At 49.9% G+C, this 16,986-nt stretch overlaps 9 protein-coding genes across 9 annotated transcripts; 5 read left to right on the plus strand and 4 right to left on the minus strand.

Annotated features, from left to right (window-relative positions):
- Positions 1-15: 15 nt before the first annotated feature.
- On the minus strand, positions 16-357 carry MICPUN_57152 (predicted protein; the record flags this gene model as incomplete). Its single annotated transcript, XM_002500997.1, has 1 exon — positions 16-357. The coding sequence occupies one exon, from the start codon at positions 355-357 to the stop codon at positions 16-18; it is 342 nt and encodes a 113-aa protein (XP_002501043.1).
- Positions 358-585: 228 nt separating this feature from the next.
- MICPUN_57153 (predicted protein) lies at positions 586-1,601 on the plus strand (the record flags this gene model as incomplete). The annotated part of the gene is made up of 2 exons (XM_002500571.1): positions 586-615; positions 672-1,601. 2 exons carry the CDS (start codon positions 586-588, stop codon positions 1,599-1,601), a joined length of 960 nt encoding a protein of 319 aa, XP_002500617.1.
- A 78-nt stretch (positions 1,602-1,679) lies between these two features.
- MICPUN_57154 (predicted protein) lies at positions 1,680-3,080 on the minus strand (the record flags this gene model as incomplete). Its single annotated transcript, XM_002500998.1, has 1 exon — positions 1,680-3,080. The coding sequence occupies one exon, from the start codon at positions 3,078-3,080 to the stop codon at positions 1,680-1,682; it is 1,401 nt and encodes a 466-aa protein (XP_002501044.1).
- A 221-nt stretch (positions 3,081-3,301) lies between these two features.
- Positions 3,302-5,479, minus strand: MICPUN_66033 (predicted protein; the record flags this gene model as incomplete). The annotated part of the gene is made up of 2 exons (XM_002500999.1): positions 3,302-3,940; positions 4,004-5,479. The coding sequence occupies 2 exons, from the start codon at positions 5,477-5,479 to the stop codon at positions 3,302-3,304; spliced, it is 2,115 nt and encodes a 704-aa protein (XP_002501045.1).
- Positions 5,480-5,829: 350 nt separating this feature from the next.
- MICPUN_57156 (predicted protein) lies at positions 5,830-6,505 on the plus strand (the record flags this gene model as incomplete). The annotated part of the gene is made up of 4 exons (XM_002500572.1): positions 5,830-6,074; positions 6,147-6,231; positions 6,291-6,376; positions 6,463-6,505. The coding sequence occupies 4 exons, from the start codon at positions 5,830-5,832 to the stop codon at positions 6,503-6,505; spliced, it is 459 nt and encodes a 152-aa protein (XP_002500618.1).
- Positions 6,506-6,703: 198 nt separating this feature from the next.
- MICPUN_57157 (predicted protein) lies at positions 6,704-7,774 on the plus strand (the record flags this gene model as incomplete). Its single annotated transcript, XM_002500573.1, has 5 exons — positions 6,704-6,867; positions 6,952-6,994; positions 7,051-7,167; positions 7,238-7,540; positions 7,607-7,774. The coding sequence occupies 5 exons, from the start codon at positions 6,704-6,706 to the stop codon at positions 7,772-7,774; spliced, it is 795 nt and encodes a 264-aa protein (XP_002500619.1).
- Positions 7,775-8,514: 740 nt separating this feature from the next.
- MICPUN_57158 (predicted protein) lies at positions 8,515-9,282 on the plus strand (the record flags this gene model as incomplete). Its single annotated transcript, XM_002500574.1, has 1 exon — positions 8,515-9,282. The coding sequence occupies one exon, from the start codon at positions 8,515-8,517 to the stop codon at positions 9,280-9,282; it is 768 nt and encodes a 255-aa protein (XP_002500620.1).
- A 72-nt stretch (positions 9,283-9,354) lies between these two features.
- MICPUN_57159 (predicted protein) lies at positions 9,355-13,091 on the minus strand (the record flags this gene model as incomplete). Its single annotated transcript, XM_002501000.1, has 3 exons — positions 9,355-12,482; positions 12,573-12,878; positions 12,983-13,091. 3 exons carry the CDS (start codon positions 13,089-13,091, stop codon positions 9,355-9,357), a joined length of 3,543 nt encoding a protein of 1,180 aa, XP_002501046.1.
- A 627-nt stretch (positions 13,092-13,718) lies between these two features.
- MICPUN_80359 (predicted protein) lies at positions 13,719-14,943 on the plus strand (the record flags this gene model as incomplete). The annotated part of the gene is made up of 4 exons (XM_002500575.1): positions 13,719-14,293; positions 14,353-14,520; positions 14,588-14,676; positions 14,783-14,943. Coding segments are annotated over 4 exons (993 nt in total), but the record flags the coding sequence as incomplete, so codon positions are not given.
- Positions 14,944-16,986: the final 2,043 nt, after the last annotated feature.

Here is a 16,986-nt window from a genome sequence, read left to right on the forward strand (position 1 = left end):
TCGTCATTGCTGCCATCACTGCAGGTATACTTTGATTGGGGCGCGAGGGATTGGAGCAATAAGTGGCAAGTGGACGAAAAGGAGGAAGAGTTTGGCTGAACTGTCTGCGCGCACCTCGAGAGTCCCAGAGACGGGGATGAAACGGGAGAGGAGCTTCTGGAGAAGAGAAGAATTCTGAACGTTGTAGCTACCGACCAACGGAGCTGTCACCAAAGTCTCAAGAAGTGACCACTCAGGGGTCGAGCACAGTATGGCTTGAAGCTGAAACTTTTTGTCTCCCTCGTTTGCCCGAGAAGGGCGTGGACAGCAAAGCAACACCACCAGAAGCATCAGAAGCATCTTACTCCTCTTTGGCATCTTTAGAGTCAGAGATACGTTTGACCAAGGTCTATCCAGCCGTGAAGCTGTCAGCTCTGTGCTCGCGCCTCGTCTCCGCCTCACCAAGCTGCGACAAACTTAGGCACGCTAAAGTCTTACGAACGAAGATAGACACGACAGTCCGAGAGGTAAAGTGAAGTGTTTATCAAGTTTTACGGGCTGCTCTTCAGGCGCGACGTCACTGCTCCGGACACCCATTCGGTATCGATGAAGAGAGGACCGGATGACCTAGCAGACGTACAAACCGCGACCACGGCCGAAACTGAAGTAGAGAAGGTAAGCGAGGCTTTCAGCGATACCCGATACCAGTCGAGATTGTGCACCACCCGGCTGATTGTCCCAAGCTTCCGTTTCCCCAGAAAGAACTCCCACCGCTGCTAAAGAAGCGACTTTTGGCGAGGGGCATCAAAGTCGGCAATGAGGATGCGAATGATAGCGCTAAGGAATCTTCGCTTCCACCCGGATGGAAGGAGACTATAGACGCGAAGTACGGGAAGCCTTATTACTACAACACAGCTTTAGGCATTTCCTCATGGACCCGCCCCACGGAACAGGCCGCAGAACAGAGCGGAAAGGGAGAGGAAGATCCACTTCCTCCTGGGTGGAAATCAGCTTTAGATCCACAGACAGGCCAAACGTATTATTGCAACCCTTTCACATCAGCCACGTCATGGGAGAGACCGGTTGATGCCGCGACAGTCGCTAAGATGAAACGGTGTCGCGGCTGCGGCGGTTTTGGCCGCGGTTTGGTTCACGCGCACGGCTTCTGCCTACACTGCAGCAGGATTTTGAACAAACCGCCTCCTGGACAGCAGGCGCTCGAAGTAAAGCCACCTCCGAAGCAAAAACCGAGCGTGGTAGTCGTGGCAAAGGGACCAGGAATCTATGCCGACAGTCCTGGAATCGGGCCGTCAAGCATATCGACTCGCCCGATCCCAAAGGTTGCGAATCCAATTCCAAGCAGCAGAGTTCAGGTTGCTCAAAGAGCAGCACGAAAAGCAGCATCTGGAGGCATAGATCCAATGGACCCGGCAAGTTATTCGGATGCACCAGTCGGCGGTTGGGGCAGCGGCATCGATACAAATAAAAAGACGAAAACTGGTGGCGGCTCTCGACCCCTTCCCTCGCCTGGTGATGTGTTGAGACAGAATGCTGAGGCCATCAAGTCGGCTCAACCAACATCTCGGGAAGATCAAAAAGATGGTCTGGGAGAGGCAGATTAATCATCACAAATTTCTGCTTCGAAATACTACTAGTACCTTCGTAGTAGCTAGAGCTAGCTAAATGTAAGTGCCTTCACACTAACTAAAGTAGATGAGTCCACTGCTAAACAGATCGTGCAAGAGTGTTTTTGCTTCGCTATCCATGTCATACTCAGCTGCATCGCCACTTTCTATCCAATCATCGGCGATAATTTCGTCATAGTTTGCAATGTGGCGAGCGAGTTCCATGCCTGGAGCTGATTGCAACGGCCACATGTTTCCAGCTGCAAAGAACAGTCCACCTTCTAGACTACCATCCTTGACTTCCTGCACGAATGCAAACTTTGCATCCGCACGGCGTTGCAACGAACCCTCTTCAGCAAATTGGACGACAAGTTCATCAGCAGACAAGTCCTTTGCTGGTATCGTTTCTGAAGGGTCAATACCAAAACTTTGAGTTGCATGACACCCAAACCAGCGCGCAATTTCTGCATCATTCTTGGGCATTGATTGCCGAATGATTTCGGCGGCCTGAGCTACTGCCTCTGACGATATTTCGCCGACATGTTCTTGGGGTTTCAGCCATGGGTCACGCCAGCGTTGTGAACCGTCATGAGTGTCTACAGAAGCTTGAGCGTAGGAAAGCACCAACTCATCGTGCGCAGGCGCAAGGAACCCAACGCTGAATGTGGTACAAATCGTCTTACAGCCCTCAGCCACACCATGGTGAGCAACTTTCGGAGGAAGATAAAGGATGTCGCCCTGCTTAAGTAAGCTGCAAGATTGTGGTTGAAAGTTCTTCAATACCCTCACCTCAGCATCTGGGAAGAAAGCTTCGTCGTTGTCAGGCACGTACTCTGCACAGTCTGAAATTGACCATCGCTTATGGCCAGTTCCTTGAATAAGAAACACGTCGAACTGATCAGAATGTGCTCCAACACTACCACCTTCACTAGATATACTCGCCTGAACATCCGCCACGCGCCAACGTGGAAAGCGGTCGAACAGGTTAAGTACATCCATGAACTCAGAAACGTGTTTTTCTAAATCGTTGAGCAATAGACACCAAGACCCATCAGACGGAAGGCTCTTAAGTTCATCCTCAGAGAAAGGACCCATCTGTAGGGACCAACTCGATGGACCCTCATCTCCTTTCCTGATTATTCGTGGTCTGAACTCCGTCTCACATGCAAGTCCAGCGAGCTCGTCGTTATCGACTGGCGTGCATAACTCAGTCGGCAGACCCCCGCGTATGACCACCGGCTCTTTCTGCCAGTACTTCTCAAAGAACGTGGTCCACAGTTCTGGAGCAAAAGGTAGCTCGGCGTGTATTTCAGGTATTTCTTTTATTGACCCCTTCCGTATCTCTCCCTCTTGGACAGCACGCAGGGATACTCTTCGGTGTCCAGGAGTCAGTCTCACGTGATTACCGCGACGGCCGACATTCAGGTTCGGTACAGTCATAGTAGGAGTTGTGAAACATTGACAGGCTGCACTCATATTACTCAGACTTTCAAGCAGGCGCTGTTTGGGAGAAGATGTGAACTGTGCAGGGGAAAACACGCGCTCAACTCCATATCCTTGCGGCAACCGCCCGGCGAGGTGACAAAGTGACAGCTCCAAATTAGCTTGTCCAGGCTTTTCTTGCAACTTTCATGTGAATAGTGGGATCTGCCTGAGACTCGCTAAGGGTTTAGCACTGTCTTGCAAAAAAAGCTAGTCTAATTCTGCACTATGTGGTTCGCAGAGAGCGTCGCAGCCTTGTGTGACGCCTGTGAAGAGGACGATTTCATGAGTTCACGGATAGCCATGGTTGCGTATGAAGCTGTTGGCAACGAGAAACTCAATCGAAGGGCCAGCAGCTCTCCTTCCTCAGCTTTGCCTGCCGGTTTCACCGTATCATGTTGCACAGGTTGCAATCGTGCCAAGTCTGTTTCGGCTAAGTCTGCGCTTGGGTCCGAATACCTTACGAAATCAAATTTTACCTTGTCTGGCTTGGTCACCAACCGCCGATACGCTCCCGTGAGATACCCAAAAGAGTATTCCCTTACTGAGTGCGCAAACCCTACGAGTTGAACCCCATCTGATTGGCAAATTTCTTCGTATATTTTCTGCACGGACTCCGAATAGATCACTCGTGATCCAGGGAGAGGAAGCACGACGTCTGTGATGCTGAATACACCTGCAGATGCTTCCTCAGGCGTGACTTCGCGAACGTTCGAAAATATCCAATCATTGTCGCCATCTTCATTATCGATATCCGTCTGGCAACCGGTGTCTATAATGAGATCTCCAGCAACAACGCGCTGGAGCCCGTGTCTACGTACACGCTCACTGGCAGCTCGATTCCACAGGTAGCTCTGCGAGAAGTAAAACAGCGACTATAAACAAATGTTTCAAGTGAACGACAAGAAAATTCTCACCTGATATGCATGAACATACATCTTACGAGTCGTGCGCGGGATAGAACTAAAAGCGCTCACATAGTCATTTTTTTGTGCCCTTACCAAGCCTTCGAGGAGGCTGCGTTCAGCCACGCACCATGTCGGCATGTGTTTGAGAGCTGCTGCCGCATTTCCTTGCTCCTTAAAAATGGACCTAGCCATCGCGACCTGAGGTTTGTCACCGTCTCGTGGTCTCAAGATGAGGTCAACCGCCTCTTCCCAAGCACCTCGCAATAAGGCAGCACCAACCACATGTGTGCCAATCGAGTGGCTACCGAATCTCTGCAGTCCAAAGTAGTTGATGAAACCACTCGTGCGAAGGGTCCTAACTGCCTCAGATATACTCAGCTGTGATCCTTCCTCTATTCCTCTGAGGGTTAACGTGAACAAGTTGCCCTTCAAGTCACCGAGTCGCAAATCGCGATCCACGTAACGATAGTTGCCGACCTTCATTCCAAGTAGCCTCAGCTTAGCCATTCGAGCAGCGCGTACTTTAAAAATAGTGACTCGTTGACTTGTCACGCCGCGCCTGTCCTTGGTGCCAGCAAACCCGAAAGACCTTGGTTTCACATGGAGAATACGGGACAGGACGCCGATTGCATCCCCGGTGTCCTTGTTTTCTTTGCAGAGGGTGAACTCAAGGTATTGTGGGAGGTTGGCAGGCCACCGCCTGTGGCCTTTCCAGCCACCGCCTTCATCGCGATTGCGCTTCTGCCCTCCGTTGCCGCCTTTGCTGTTCACGGGCTTCCTGGGATGTACTCGAATACACAGACAGGGTCGCTTCGAATCCTTTTTCACTGGACCAGAGGCTTCTTCATCAGCGGGTGCCTCGACCGTGTCGGTCATCAGTTGAAAATGCGAGTTAAAAAAGACGTGCATGCGCGTACGGTAAGCCTTATCGTTGCTTGAGGCCAAAATCAATGGGGCAGGAGCAGGTTTCCCCTCCGCCGCAGGTAACAGGACCCCGGGCTGCTCGAGGAACTCCTTCAGCCGCTCAGCCTCCGCGGGCCCAGCGAGCTTCACGAAATCAGCAACTGCAATCTCTATCTCTGCAGAGAAGTCTACCGAAGCCGCAACTTCAGTCTGTTCAACCTTAGCATCTGTGCCTTCGCCCTGCGTTTCGCTTGGCGTTGCCGCCGCCGCCGCAGGTGCCTTCTTACCATCGTCGAGCTGTCGGTCGCTGTGATCATCGGGCTCTTCCTGAGTCGCGCTTAGCTGCACAATCGTCTTCTGCCTCTTTTCTTGCTCCCTACTGTCGATCTCTTCGTCCACCGCCGCGTCCAAGGACGTGAGGTGGACCACCTCGCCGTCCAGGCCAATCTCGTTCACGATGAAGTCAGTGTAACGCTCCTTGAGGATAGCCTGGAAACCCGATGCGGTATTCGCGTAGCACTCAATACCTACGGCCTTTTCCTCATCGTCAACAACTGTATTTGCCCCCTTAGCCGACTCCATCGCGCCCCTAGTCTGGCTATGAGCCTCAGGCTCAAAGCAGGCTTGAACGGAGCAAAAGTATTTCCTCGGCCAACCCCACGAGCTTTTTTCCACGAGACTTTATGGGACCCGCCTGCCGCCCGGTACCTTGTAGGAACCCGAGCGAATCTGTCGTGAAAAAAAGGCGAACAGCTCGAAAAAATGTGAAAAATCAAACTGGCAGACGGGAGAAGACGAAAAGGCCGAGCGTTTTTCTACCCTCAGAAGCCGACGCAAGCTGCAAGCGCTGACCACGAGCATCGCGGAATAACACTGGGGTCATCGCTGGTGCAGTGTCGTCATGCCCTCCACCGAGCGATTCTCTGGTGACGATGACTTCAGGTGAGAGACGTCCCACATCGGGAGAGACACGATCGAACGACTCCGAGTCCCGTCTGTCCACGGATGATAGCCAGACATACCTTGGTGGACGCCTGGGACATGGAAGTATCGCGATACCACAACTGATACAGCCTGCCCGCGCGCGCCCCTTAAATAGGTCCATGAAGGCAAATTATGTTAAGAACCAAGCTGACTCGGCCTTGAAGTCGGGGAACGCTCGGGACGCGTACATCAAGTGAGCACATAACCATTCTCTGTAGGAAAACACCTGTGACCACTTGACGGATTTACTTTCCACTGAACCCAGGTACACCGAGTGCCTGAATCTAGTGCCCCAAAAGTATGAGCAGCTACACGTTATCTATAGCAATCGCTCGCTCGCGTATGCCAAGGTGAGAAAACCATATCGCACATCGTTGTGACCAGGTCACTCAGGATGTTTTCTGTCCAGGCAAGGAAGTTCGAGCTGGCTTTAACCGACGCAGAAAAGGCTTGTGAGCTGCAGCCAGGATGGCACAAAGCATGGTGGCGGAAAGCGTGAGTATGATCGTTATACGCAGAGCTTTTGAAGTACACACACACTCTCTAATATCCAAGTTTCGCTCTCCAACACACACATGCAGTGCGGCGCTGAAAGCCTTGAGGCGATACAACGAGGTGAGCTGAAATATGTTCCTGAGTTGAAGGCGAACGACTTGAACATCAAAGTTATAGGCTTTAGAAGCATTACGAACATCATACAGTTATGTGTCCGAAAAAGGCAGCAACAACGAAGAGGAGTACAGACGAGCTGTTAAAGTGAGTGATAGATTCAGCGAAGCGAACTGAGCTGCTCACGATTCATCGACTCCTTTACTTGGTGCAATGGCTCAGGAAACGACTAGGCTTATGACACGAGAGCAAGTGGCAGATTTTATCATCAGTGAGCTTCGGGAGTACGAGTCCAAAGGTCTTATCGCTCCACCAAGCACGCAAACCATCTCCAAACAAGCGAAACGAGAGGCAATGTTCTGTCACATAAAATCCTGGTAAGTGTTAGGACAGGGCCGATTTTTTTTGTTGTTGTGACGAGTTATTTGACGAGTTATGAAATCAATCATCGCGGATCCCAGGCAATCCATGGCCCCCCATATCGCAAAAGATTTCGTCGGGCTCGTAACCAAATGGACCTTTGAACCGATGAGTGTCACGATCGCTTACTTGATGGTGAGGAACGGATGATTGGTCGATTTCCATTGTTTGTGCCGATTTGTGGGAAAAAAATTCAACAGAGGGCCTCGATGTTTCATGAAGCGATCTGCTTCAGCCAAGCTATTGCCGACTGCCAGGTAGGAAGCGCGAAAAAGTTTATCCGAAATACTTAGAGCTCAAATGCAATATTGTGAATGTTATTCGCAGGCCGCATTGTCAAGAATGAACCAGTATACCGCGGAAAGCGAGGAGTCGATTGAGAAAACGGTGGCACATGGGCCAACGTCGAAAAAACCGCCAATCGAGTGCGAAAAGCATTTTTTTCTCGGGCTAAACGTCAAATGTGTTGAGAACTTTGCGATTTGTATGACCAGGGTGGTGACCTTCCGCGTTAGATCCTTGGCATGGTATATACAAGGACTCGCGTATGAAGGCGCAAAACGTGGATGCCCTGAAGAAGCAAAGGATCCCGTCAAAGCGGCTAAATGTTTCAAGATCGCTGCAAATTTGGTATGTTAGTCCTCCGACGATAATTCAATTGTGTGACCGATTCGTCTGAATTTCTGCTCTTCACAGGATCGTGACGGGAATGACGAGTACCAAAATAAGTTCGATAGCATCCTGTCAAATCTGAGCAACAACGAAACGAGCGAAGTGCTCAACGCTGTAAACGAGCAAGAGCTTGCAGCTAAGTTTGGCACTCCGGTACGCCACGAGCACTTTCAAGCGGAAGATTACAATTAAAATATTTCTCTACAGGAAAGCATTGAAAGACATGTTGGTTCAATTTTGCTGCAAGTAAAGGTGAGCATTTCAAGTTCGTTAGGAGTCGAGAATGCATTGAACCGCGATATCTTCGACAGGGGACGGTTTTCCTGAAGCAACAAAAGCTTGCCGCGTTCGATTCTTCGCTTCGTAAAGCTTTCGCGGAAAGGATAGCTTCGAAATCGGTACTGAACATAACATTGATTCCTATCATTTAAATATTTCATGCTTTGAATAACAGGGATGCATCGCTCGCGACGTTTTGATCGAAAATGTATCGCTTCAGACGACGAATGAAGAGAAGCTCATCAAGGTTTGAATGTAATCTTTCAGTACTAGGCGAAAGTACTTATGGGTTTGAGTGCAGATTATGTATCATTTTCATGTCGGTAATGATGAAGCTCTTGGAAAGGTCCTACTATTTTCATAGACCTTTTTGAAGACTTCATGACGCACAGCAAAATATAGGCATATTTGAACGATATAAAATCCGTGAAACTCGAAGAACTCGGTCCTTTCTGCAGCCATTCCGGTAATTTTCAATTGAAGTTTGCAGGATGTGCCGCATTTATGTTATATTTGTTGAACAGCTCGCATTGAGAGGATACAAATTCAAAGCGAATTGGTGCGGAATTTGACGATCTCCTTTGTCATTCGCCGTTGTAAATTTACTGTATTTTAGATACAATCTGTTGAGGAGCGCATGTCGAATGAGATTCATGGGTCTTCGATCGTCGAGGCATCTCAGCCATCTGCAGAAATTGAACTCCCTTATAAGTATGCCATCTGCTTTGAATTTTCTTCGACTTCACCCTCAGTGCGCTGTTTTCCACTTCAGAACATATTCGCTTGTTCGTTTTGACGGTTCACCGGTCGAACGTGTCGACAAACATCCTTTTTGCATGGCTCGTGTTTATTACAACGAAAAAGAAGAGACTGTCTGGTTTCAGGCATCTGATGGAACGCATCGCTGGCAACAATCTGCCTCCGAAATCCGCATCCTGGTGCCCAATCTCCGTGCCAGAGCGAAAGAAATCGATGTAATCATTTGTAGCGAAAGCCTCAAAATCTCAAGTGTCGCGACTGGAGAAGTATTTTTGGAAGGATGCTTGCAGCACCGTATCATCGTTGAGGAATCCGTCTGGGATCTCGATGAAGATGAAGGTGTTCTCACCGTTTATTTGCAGAAAATGAATATCGAGCTTTTCGCAAAGCCTCACGAACACTCAGAATCGGAATGGACCAGTTTATTCAGGGACAGCTTCAAAATAATGTGGGACGATTGCGCGAAAAATTATCAGGACTTGCCTGAACCAGTGATGAAGCTTCATCGTATTAGAGAGGCAAAAGAACAAGAGTGCAGACTTTCAGACAACCGCGAGAGTAAGGAAAGGGATGCTGCAAGAGAACTCGACGACCTGCGTAGGCGAACTCGAATGGCCAGGTTAGGTGCTCTACGTGGATTCTCTGTTTGTGATGGCATGTAGGTGGATCGTACGTGGTGATGTCTCGTCTCTAGTTTAGGTTGGAAGAGGTTTCTAAAGTGTATCACAAAAGATCTACACGAAGGTATCACTATCATTCGCCCCGATACCTGCAATCATTTCACTTTTGACTGATGAAGCCCAGCCAAACGCTCCTGCCATCTGATTTATCAGAGCCACCTTTTGCGTTTGTGAAAACTCCAAGTGCGTTTGACAAAAATGCATCATCTCCTCTTGTGGCGTGTAGAACGCCTTGACGTAAGTGTCGACCATTCGGAAGTCTTCCTTGGTCCCTTGAGGTGCCAAGCGACGGATGTTCCCATGGAGCATCTGGACATCAAGAATCATGCCAGCACGACCTTCAGAAGAACACTTACGCACTCGAGAGAAGCCATCTACGATTGCAGATGCCGTCTCAGCTATTGCGAAATCCCAAAGCATCACCAGTGCTTCTGTAGTTACCTCAGCACAGGCAAGTTTTGCACCAAATTGAGTCAGCTCAGCCGATAGATCATCCACCCACTTGGAGTGATCTGTCGATATCTCCTTCTTTGCATACTTCCCGACCTTTAATTTGTCGCTCAGCTTATCACTGTCTCCGATAGTCTCTGCTACCCAAGATAAATTGAGAAGCAAACCTGTGACATGACGATATACGTGCTCCCTCAGATCTTCTACGCTGCTGATCGTCTGACCAAAGAAACGCTCCAATTTTTGTTCTTCCTTGTGGGGCAGTGCTTGCTTCAGACCTGGCTTGAGGCCCATCAGCTCATCCGCAATACAAGAAAGAGACTCGAGTGCAACCGCACGCTCCTTCAGTCCGTACAGATTCCCTGAGGATAAGACACTCGATGCTTCAGCACCAACTCCCTCACCTACTGCTGGCATAAATGAAGCAAGAGTTGAACCGTTCATTGCCTGAACAAGGATGGAGCGCAACCGAGGTGTCATCTTATCAGAATCTTGTTCGAGGGCTGCATGCTGGCCAAAAACACCGAATATGTGCACCATAGTTCTCTCGAACAAAGAGCAAAACCCCTGGAAGATGACAGGCATCGATGGTGTAAGTACCCTCATTAGCCGCAAGTATTCAGCGACACTCTGGAGCAGATAAAGAGATGAAGCTGTAAGCGTTGGGTTTCGCGCCGAAAGTCCTTTTCCGTCTCCGTCTGACCCACCTAGGACAGAGAACCCTTTCCCTACAATTCTTACGTCAGGTTCTTTCTTCTTAAACTCGGCATCGTTGTTATCGTTCTCATCTGAGTCTTCATCTTCATCGATGTATGCTGCGCACACTTCTGCATTCTCCTCTTCGTCTTCAGCTTCTCCTACGTGATCCTCTGCCCTAGGCTCCTTTTGCCCTGGCTTGATTGCTCCATCGAATGACGATGTTGAAGCATCTAATGAGTCTCTTCCTTCTATAAATGGATTACCTTTCTCAATCCAAGTGTTGAATCCACTGCCATCCTCAGCAACACCTCCGAAGGCAGCAACTCCAAATTTAACCCCCCCACCCTGCCCACGGGATGCGGCTGCACGCAGTGCCGTGCGTGCTTGCTGAACAGCGGCTTCAGGGAGCCTCACCCACAACTCACGGCCAAACATTTGGCTCAAAGCCTCAAGGCGTTGAGAATGCAACGACTCGAAATAACGATCCCCGGCTCGTTCGAGATGGCCTCTAAGGGCAGAGGCCTGCGTACCTGAAAATGCTTCAGCAACTCCAATGAAAACTCGAGCCCAGTCAAGGACAGCCTTAAACTGGCCTGAAGATGGGGCGGACGACGCCTGCAGCAGAGCAGAGATACGAGCTCCCGCCATGTCTGCAATTGCTCGGCGGCTGCGGACGAGTGCTGCCCCTACAGCTTCACATGCTTGAACTCTCTCATGCTCATCACCATTCGTCATCATTTGCTTTTGGGCTTCATGCCACCGCAACATCGTATGATGACTGCACAAAAGATCAAACAAAAATTCTAAAGTCCTTTGGAAACACGAGAAAAACTGCGTAGACGACAACTGCTGACACAGTTCTTTGTATCCGATCTTGGCATCATGCGCAACTTTTTCTTCTGTTACGCCTCCTTTTCCTAACGAACGTCTCAGAACACCTTCTGTTTGACTTTCAACAGCACGCAGAAAGCATTCCTGCACCTTATCGCCAAACGGTTTGACTTGCTCTCCGAGTAATATGTACGCATCAAACAGAGGTTGATACTGCGACGGTTGAAAATCCCCGCAAGTTGCGAACAAAACCCCCTCCATCTTTGCAACCAAATCCCAGAGCAGTGAGCGCAGATCCTGTCTGAAGCTTTCTGCGCAACTGAGTCCGTCAAGAACCTGCAATATTCTCTGGGCTGCGATATATTCATTGACAGCCTTGGTGAACGAGGATGACGCAAGACTGTCCTTGATCTTTGCCTCCAATCCTTGGCATTCCTGGACACGCACGAGCATGTTCAGGGTTGACAACAGCGATTTTTTCCGCGTCTGAGACTCCGCGATTCGAAGGGCATCGGCAACGTTATCGGAGGCAGAAGAAAGGTTTCTGCGTCCATTCTTCACGATTACGAAACTCTGCTCGAGGTTATTGGTCAATTCAGTGATGTTACTCATTCCTTGCACGAACTCGCCGTAATGATCGAGAACTTGTTTTGAGAGAAGGGTTGACACAGCCTCGACGACTGTGGACAATTGGTCCTCTTCCTTGTGAAGCGTGTCTGTTGTGAATTCCCCACTTGTTTCCACAATCGACTGTAATACATGCCTCAGAGGATCAAAATCACTCTCTGGAAGATAGAACCCGGGTGCAAGTGTCGAAATGATTTCATCAGCAGGAGCGGAGGAAGAACCCTGGGCGACCTCGGAATGCACATCTCGCGCGCCTCCATTCCTCGTCGAGACACGGGCTGCAGTGCTTGCCTCAGCTTTCGATTGTCCTCTATCTACACCGTTGGTTTCATAAGGATTCGCGCCGATATTCGAAAACGCGTCGCTTAGCGATGATGGGGTCGTGGCAGCTCCGGAAAATGCGCCGAGTCCAGCAGCAGAACCGCTGCTGCCAATAGGATTCCGTGCTTGAGCAAAGCGCTCCCGAGCTTTGTCAACACCTGTGATTGACTCCATGCTTTCCCGAAACCTCCTACTCTGCTCAGTTGCATCGCTTACTTTCTTCTTGGCTCTGTCCTTCAACTCCGCCGTCTTCTCTTTGAGCTTCTTGAACATCTTGCTAACGAGAGTCGTGGAAGCTCAAGGCTTTGGATCTAAGATGTTCAGTACGTTCTCGGTGAACTCACGGAATCCTGGGTCTTCGCAGGCTGCGTCGAGGGCCTGTTCCGCTTGAGAAGATGCGTCAATGTGAGCAAGTGTCTCTACGAGATGAGGATCACAGAGAGCCTTGCGAATCGAGTCGCTCGATGCGATGGAGATGATGTGCTCGCGCCTAAGTCTGGCTCCGTCCTCGTCTTCGGTGTCCTCTTCGGAGGGCAACTTCGCCCTCGGTCGCTTAGACGGTTCCTTGGGCTTCGCTGCAACCGGGCAGGCTCCGGCGCCCTCCTCTCCCGCACTTTCACGTTCGGCTTCAGGCTTCGAGCAAGGTATTTCTTCGGCACGGATGGGCAGGGAGGTATGTGAGGTTCTTTCGTTCGTTCGTTCGTCGGTAGTAACATTCCTTTCAGAACAAGAAGCGGTTGCGAGGGGCGCTCACCTTTGTGCGAGCGGCAGCAGGCAACGGAGCAGTACGGCGCACGGCAAACTGGACACTTGTATTTTGCACTATTCTCACCACAAACGACACACTCTTGGTCGCCCTTCATGGACGGAGCGCGCCGCAGAGCCGATTGACGCCCTCGATTTCCACAACACCATCCAGGCAAAAGGACCTTCCTTCCCAATCTTTCGTTTGATTTTGGCACCTTTTTGGAAATTTTTTCGGACTTTCCAGTCCGCGAGGCACTGGCAAATCGGGAGTCGAACCGGTAAAAACGCTCGCGTCCTCAGAGCGGACTACCCCGAGCCGACCGCCGTCACAGGTATAGTCGAGCGACTTCGGCTCAAAATGGCAATCATCCTGGACGATATCGACGATGACGACGTCAGCGAGCCTGGTGTTGACTCGCTGTCGACGGATGAGCTGCGCAGGGAGGTGGCCAGATTGCAGTCGATGCTTGGTGAGAGCGGAGATGAAGATGCAGAAGATGAGGAGGAAGAGGAAGAGGAAGAGGATGCTGCTTCAGGTGCTGTTGAGCACCCTTCCGCATTCGACCTCCCAAGTTTCGTCGATGAAGTGAAGCTAGATTACACAAATGGAGATGTTTACAAGGTAAGATACACATTTTCTGACTGCGTGGGAGAGTTTGTCTCGCTCCCACAGCAGGAGGGATTTGGGTCCTCATACGTCAACGACTTTCGGACCACAAATCTGACCTCTCCCGACAAAGCAGGGAGAAGCTGTAGAGAGAATCAGAAATGGCAGGGGCATTCATCAATGTTCCAACGGAGATATCTATGATGGGGAGTGGAAAGACGACAAGCGCCACGGAAGGGGCCTCCTCAGATACGTCAGCGGTCTGGAGTACAACGGCCAGTGGGTGGTTGACAAGGCCGAAGGTCATGGCGTGTGCATGTACGTCAACGGGGACAAGTACGAAGGCGAATGGAAGCAAGATCTACGCTGGGGCTGGGGAAAGCAAATTTTCACCGATGGGGATATGTACGAAGGTGAATGGAAGAACAATGCCATGGATGGCAGTGGTCGATACACGTATGCGGATAACAGCTACTTCCAGGGAAAGTTTTCGGAAGGTGTGCAAGTGTCCGGCAAATACTCATCTGCAGACGGATCTCTAGAGTATGACGGGCAATGGAAAGGTGACATGCGCCACGGACAGGGAACATTTCATCTGTCAGGCGCTTACAAGTACACGGGCTCATGGTTCGAAAATGCCCGCCATGGACAAGGAAAGTGCGTCTACTTTGATGGTGCTTTGTACGACGGCGAGTGGCAAAGTGACGAGAGGTGCGCTGGATCTGCCTGCACCGAGTGAGCTGTTTTCTATTTACACCTCCGATTCACAGGCACGGAACTGGAAGGTATAAGGATGCCGATGAAGAATTTGAAGGGATGTGGAAGCATGATGTGAAAGAGGGATACGGCACCTCAAAATCCATATCTGGTGGCCGCTATCAAGGGCAGTGGAAACAAGGAGCTGAAGATGGCAACGGCAAGCGATTGTATCCTGACGGGTGAGGATAGAAACCCTTGACTCGATCTCAAACCTCGACCCCCTCTGACGATTACCTTACGATGTAGATCCGTATATGAGGGTCAGTGGACCAACGGAAAACGATGCGGGAAGGGTAAATTCACGGATGCATCGACAAAAGAAGTTTACAATGTATGTTCACATCTGTGTTGGCATAGTTTTCCAAAATGTATTGATGGAGTGATAACAGGGAGAATGGGCCAAAGATATGCGACACGGCTACGGCGTTTGCTCGTACGCAGATGGAACCAAATTCAGGGGTGAATGGGAAGACGATTGTTGGCTTCAGAGCACTGCAGATCCAACATTCACAAAGGTGCATGGTCCAGGACTTAGTAGGGGAATCGCCGGCGAACCAAGTGTATTTGTGATTGAAGCTCGCGATGAGCTCAAAAACAAGTAAGTATTTCTTCATCACTCGATCACCACTCCTTTGAGTTTTGTCAAAACATTGACGCATATCATATCCATAGGCGAATGAACGGTGGTGATGATTTCTATGTGTGCTTTGAAAACAGCGATACAAAAGACAACACATTCGCAGAAATAACTGATCATGACGACGGCAGTTATACGGTTAGGTTTTCCACAAAGGTTGCTGGGACATACACATGTTCAGTGATGATTGGCGCTGACGAGCACGTCGCAGATTCTCCTTATGTTGTCAGAGTACTTCCTGGCCGCCCCTTTCCGAGACGTTGTCGCATAAAGGGTGAAGGACATCGTGTTGCTGAGCTTGGTGTAAAGGCATGTTTTTCCGTAGAAGCACTCGACAGGTTTGGAAATGCAGTCTTTGGGAGAATCAGTGAACATCTTCCCCTGGATATCAAGATCGCGTCGAGCACGAACGAAATTTGTGACTTCGATGTTGCAGAGACTCAGGCCGGGCACTACTCTGTGACGTACACGCCGACTGAGGCTGGATATTATCGATTGACCGTTGAATCGTGCGGGATATCCATCGGCGAGAGCCCATACTCCCTTGAGGTACGACCGATTTGGGTTTCAAACGCAAAGGTAGTCTAACGAGTCGTTGATGATATTCGACAGGTTCGAACAAAATTCTCTCCCAGCTCAGGACCCAATGAATGTGTCAACAAGGTGACCAGGGAACCTGAAATCTCGGATCTGCCTCCAGATGACCAAGTGAGTGAACTAGTGATGTTGTCTACGTGCCGTTGCAAGCTTTCAATTCCACTAAGTTTTAGCTGATGAACTGATTTTTACTTTCAGGTCAAGCTTTGGGAGCAAATTGCACAACAAGAATACGTGACCCTTGACGGGGATGATGGTGGTTGGGCCAGCACGGATGAGGATGAGAAAGAAACAGCACAAGAAAGGATGACTAGGGAGCATCCGGATGTCCCTATCATCACGAATCTTGAGGATCTATACAAGGTACCCCTCATGCAGAAGGTTCTACGAGAACAGCAACGAAAGGAAAAAGCAGCCAAGCTGCGTCAAATGCGAAAGCGCTTCGAGAAAATGGAGGAGAACGACGTCGATATGGACTCGAAGATGCCCCATCCACCCGAGAATTCTATGTTAACAGAGCTGGACTAGCTCTAGCTAGACGTTTGATACAGTAAAGCAGCGATCATGCGTCATCGTCAAAGGATAATAGCTTTTTGTCCTGCACTCGCTTCCCTGCTGGAACGGCTGAACTCGAGTCCTCTGTTTTCCGCTTACGCTTACTGCTATCCATACGGAATACGAATTTTCCAGCTGCGAGTGAAGACTCTTCTGCTTCCTTCGCTTCCTTAACATACTTTGATATCTGTTCGTTGCCTTCATCAAGGGCCAAGGCTCGCTCGTAGCTTTCTCTAGCATCAGTATAGCTATGAAGAGCCAACGAAGCCGCACCCACCCGAACCCACCCTTTAGCCCACTCAGCATCAAGTTTCACAGCTGAACGACCATCCGCGAGTGCCAACTCAAAATCCTGGGAAAGCAGAGCAAAGGTGAGTAGTCTAGAGAAGTAGGTTTGAAGCCGGACAGTTTGAACTCACCTTCAACGCTAAGTGTGCAGCCGAACGGTTCGAAAAGAAGACCGGATTTTTGGGATCAAGCTTCATGCACAAAGTGAAATGCTTCACCGCATCTTCATACCGCTTTTCGCTGAAGGCACGATTACCCTTTGCCTTTTCTTCGTGCGACATTCGCTTTTGCTCTTCATCCTCCGCAGATATACCAAAAGCTTTCGACATAGCATCCGCTTTACGATTAACCGCGGGGGTGTCATGCGATCCCAGACCCCTTCTCGCAGCACTAGCAACATCGTCCTCGTCGCCATACTTTGAAAGCTTCTCAGTCAGCTGTGAGAATTCTTCCCGCTGCTGGGCGACTTCTTGCTTGGTTCCAAGCAGGTGGGCATGCTGTTGGAGAAATTTTGGCAGCTGTCGTTGGTATGTTACACCGGATCCCGGCTTGCCTCCTCCCGCATCAC

Source organism: Micromonas commoda, chromosome 3, assembly GCF_000090985.2.
Source record: "Micromonas commoda chromosome 3, complete sequence".
In the NCBI taxonomy this organism is placed as follows: Eukaryota; Viridiplantae; Chlorophyta; class Mamiellophyceae; order Mamiellales; family Mamiellaceae; genus Micromonas; species Micromonas commoda.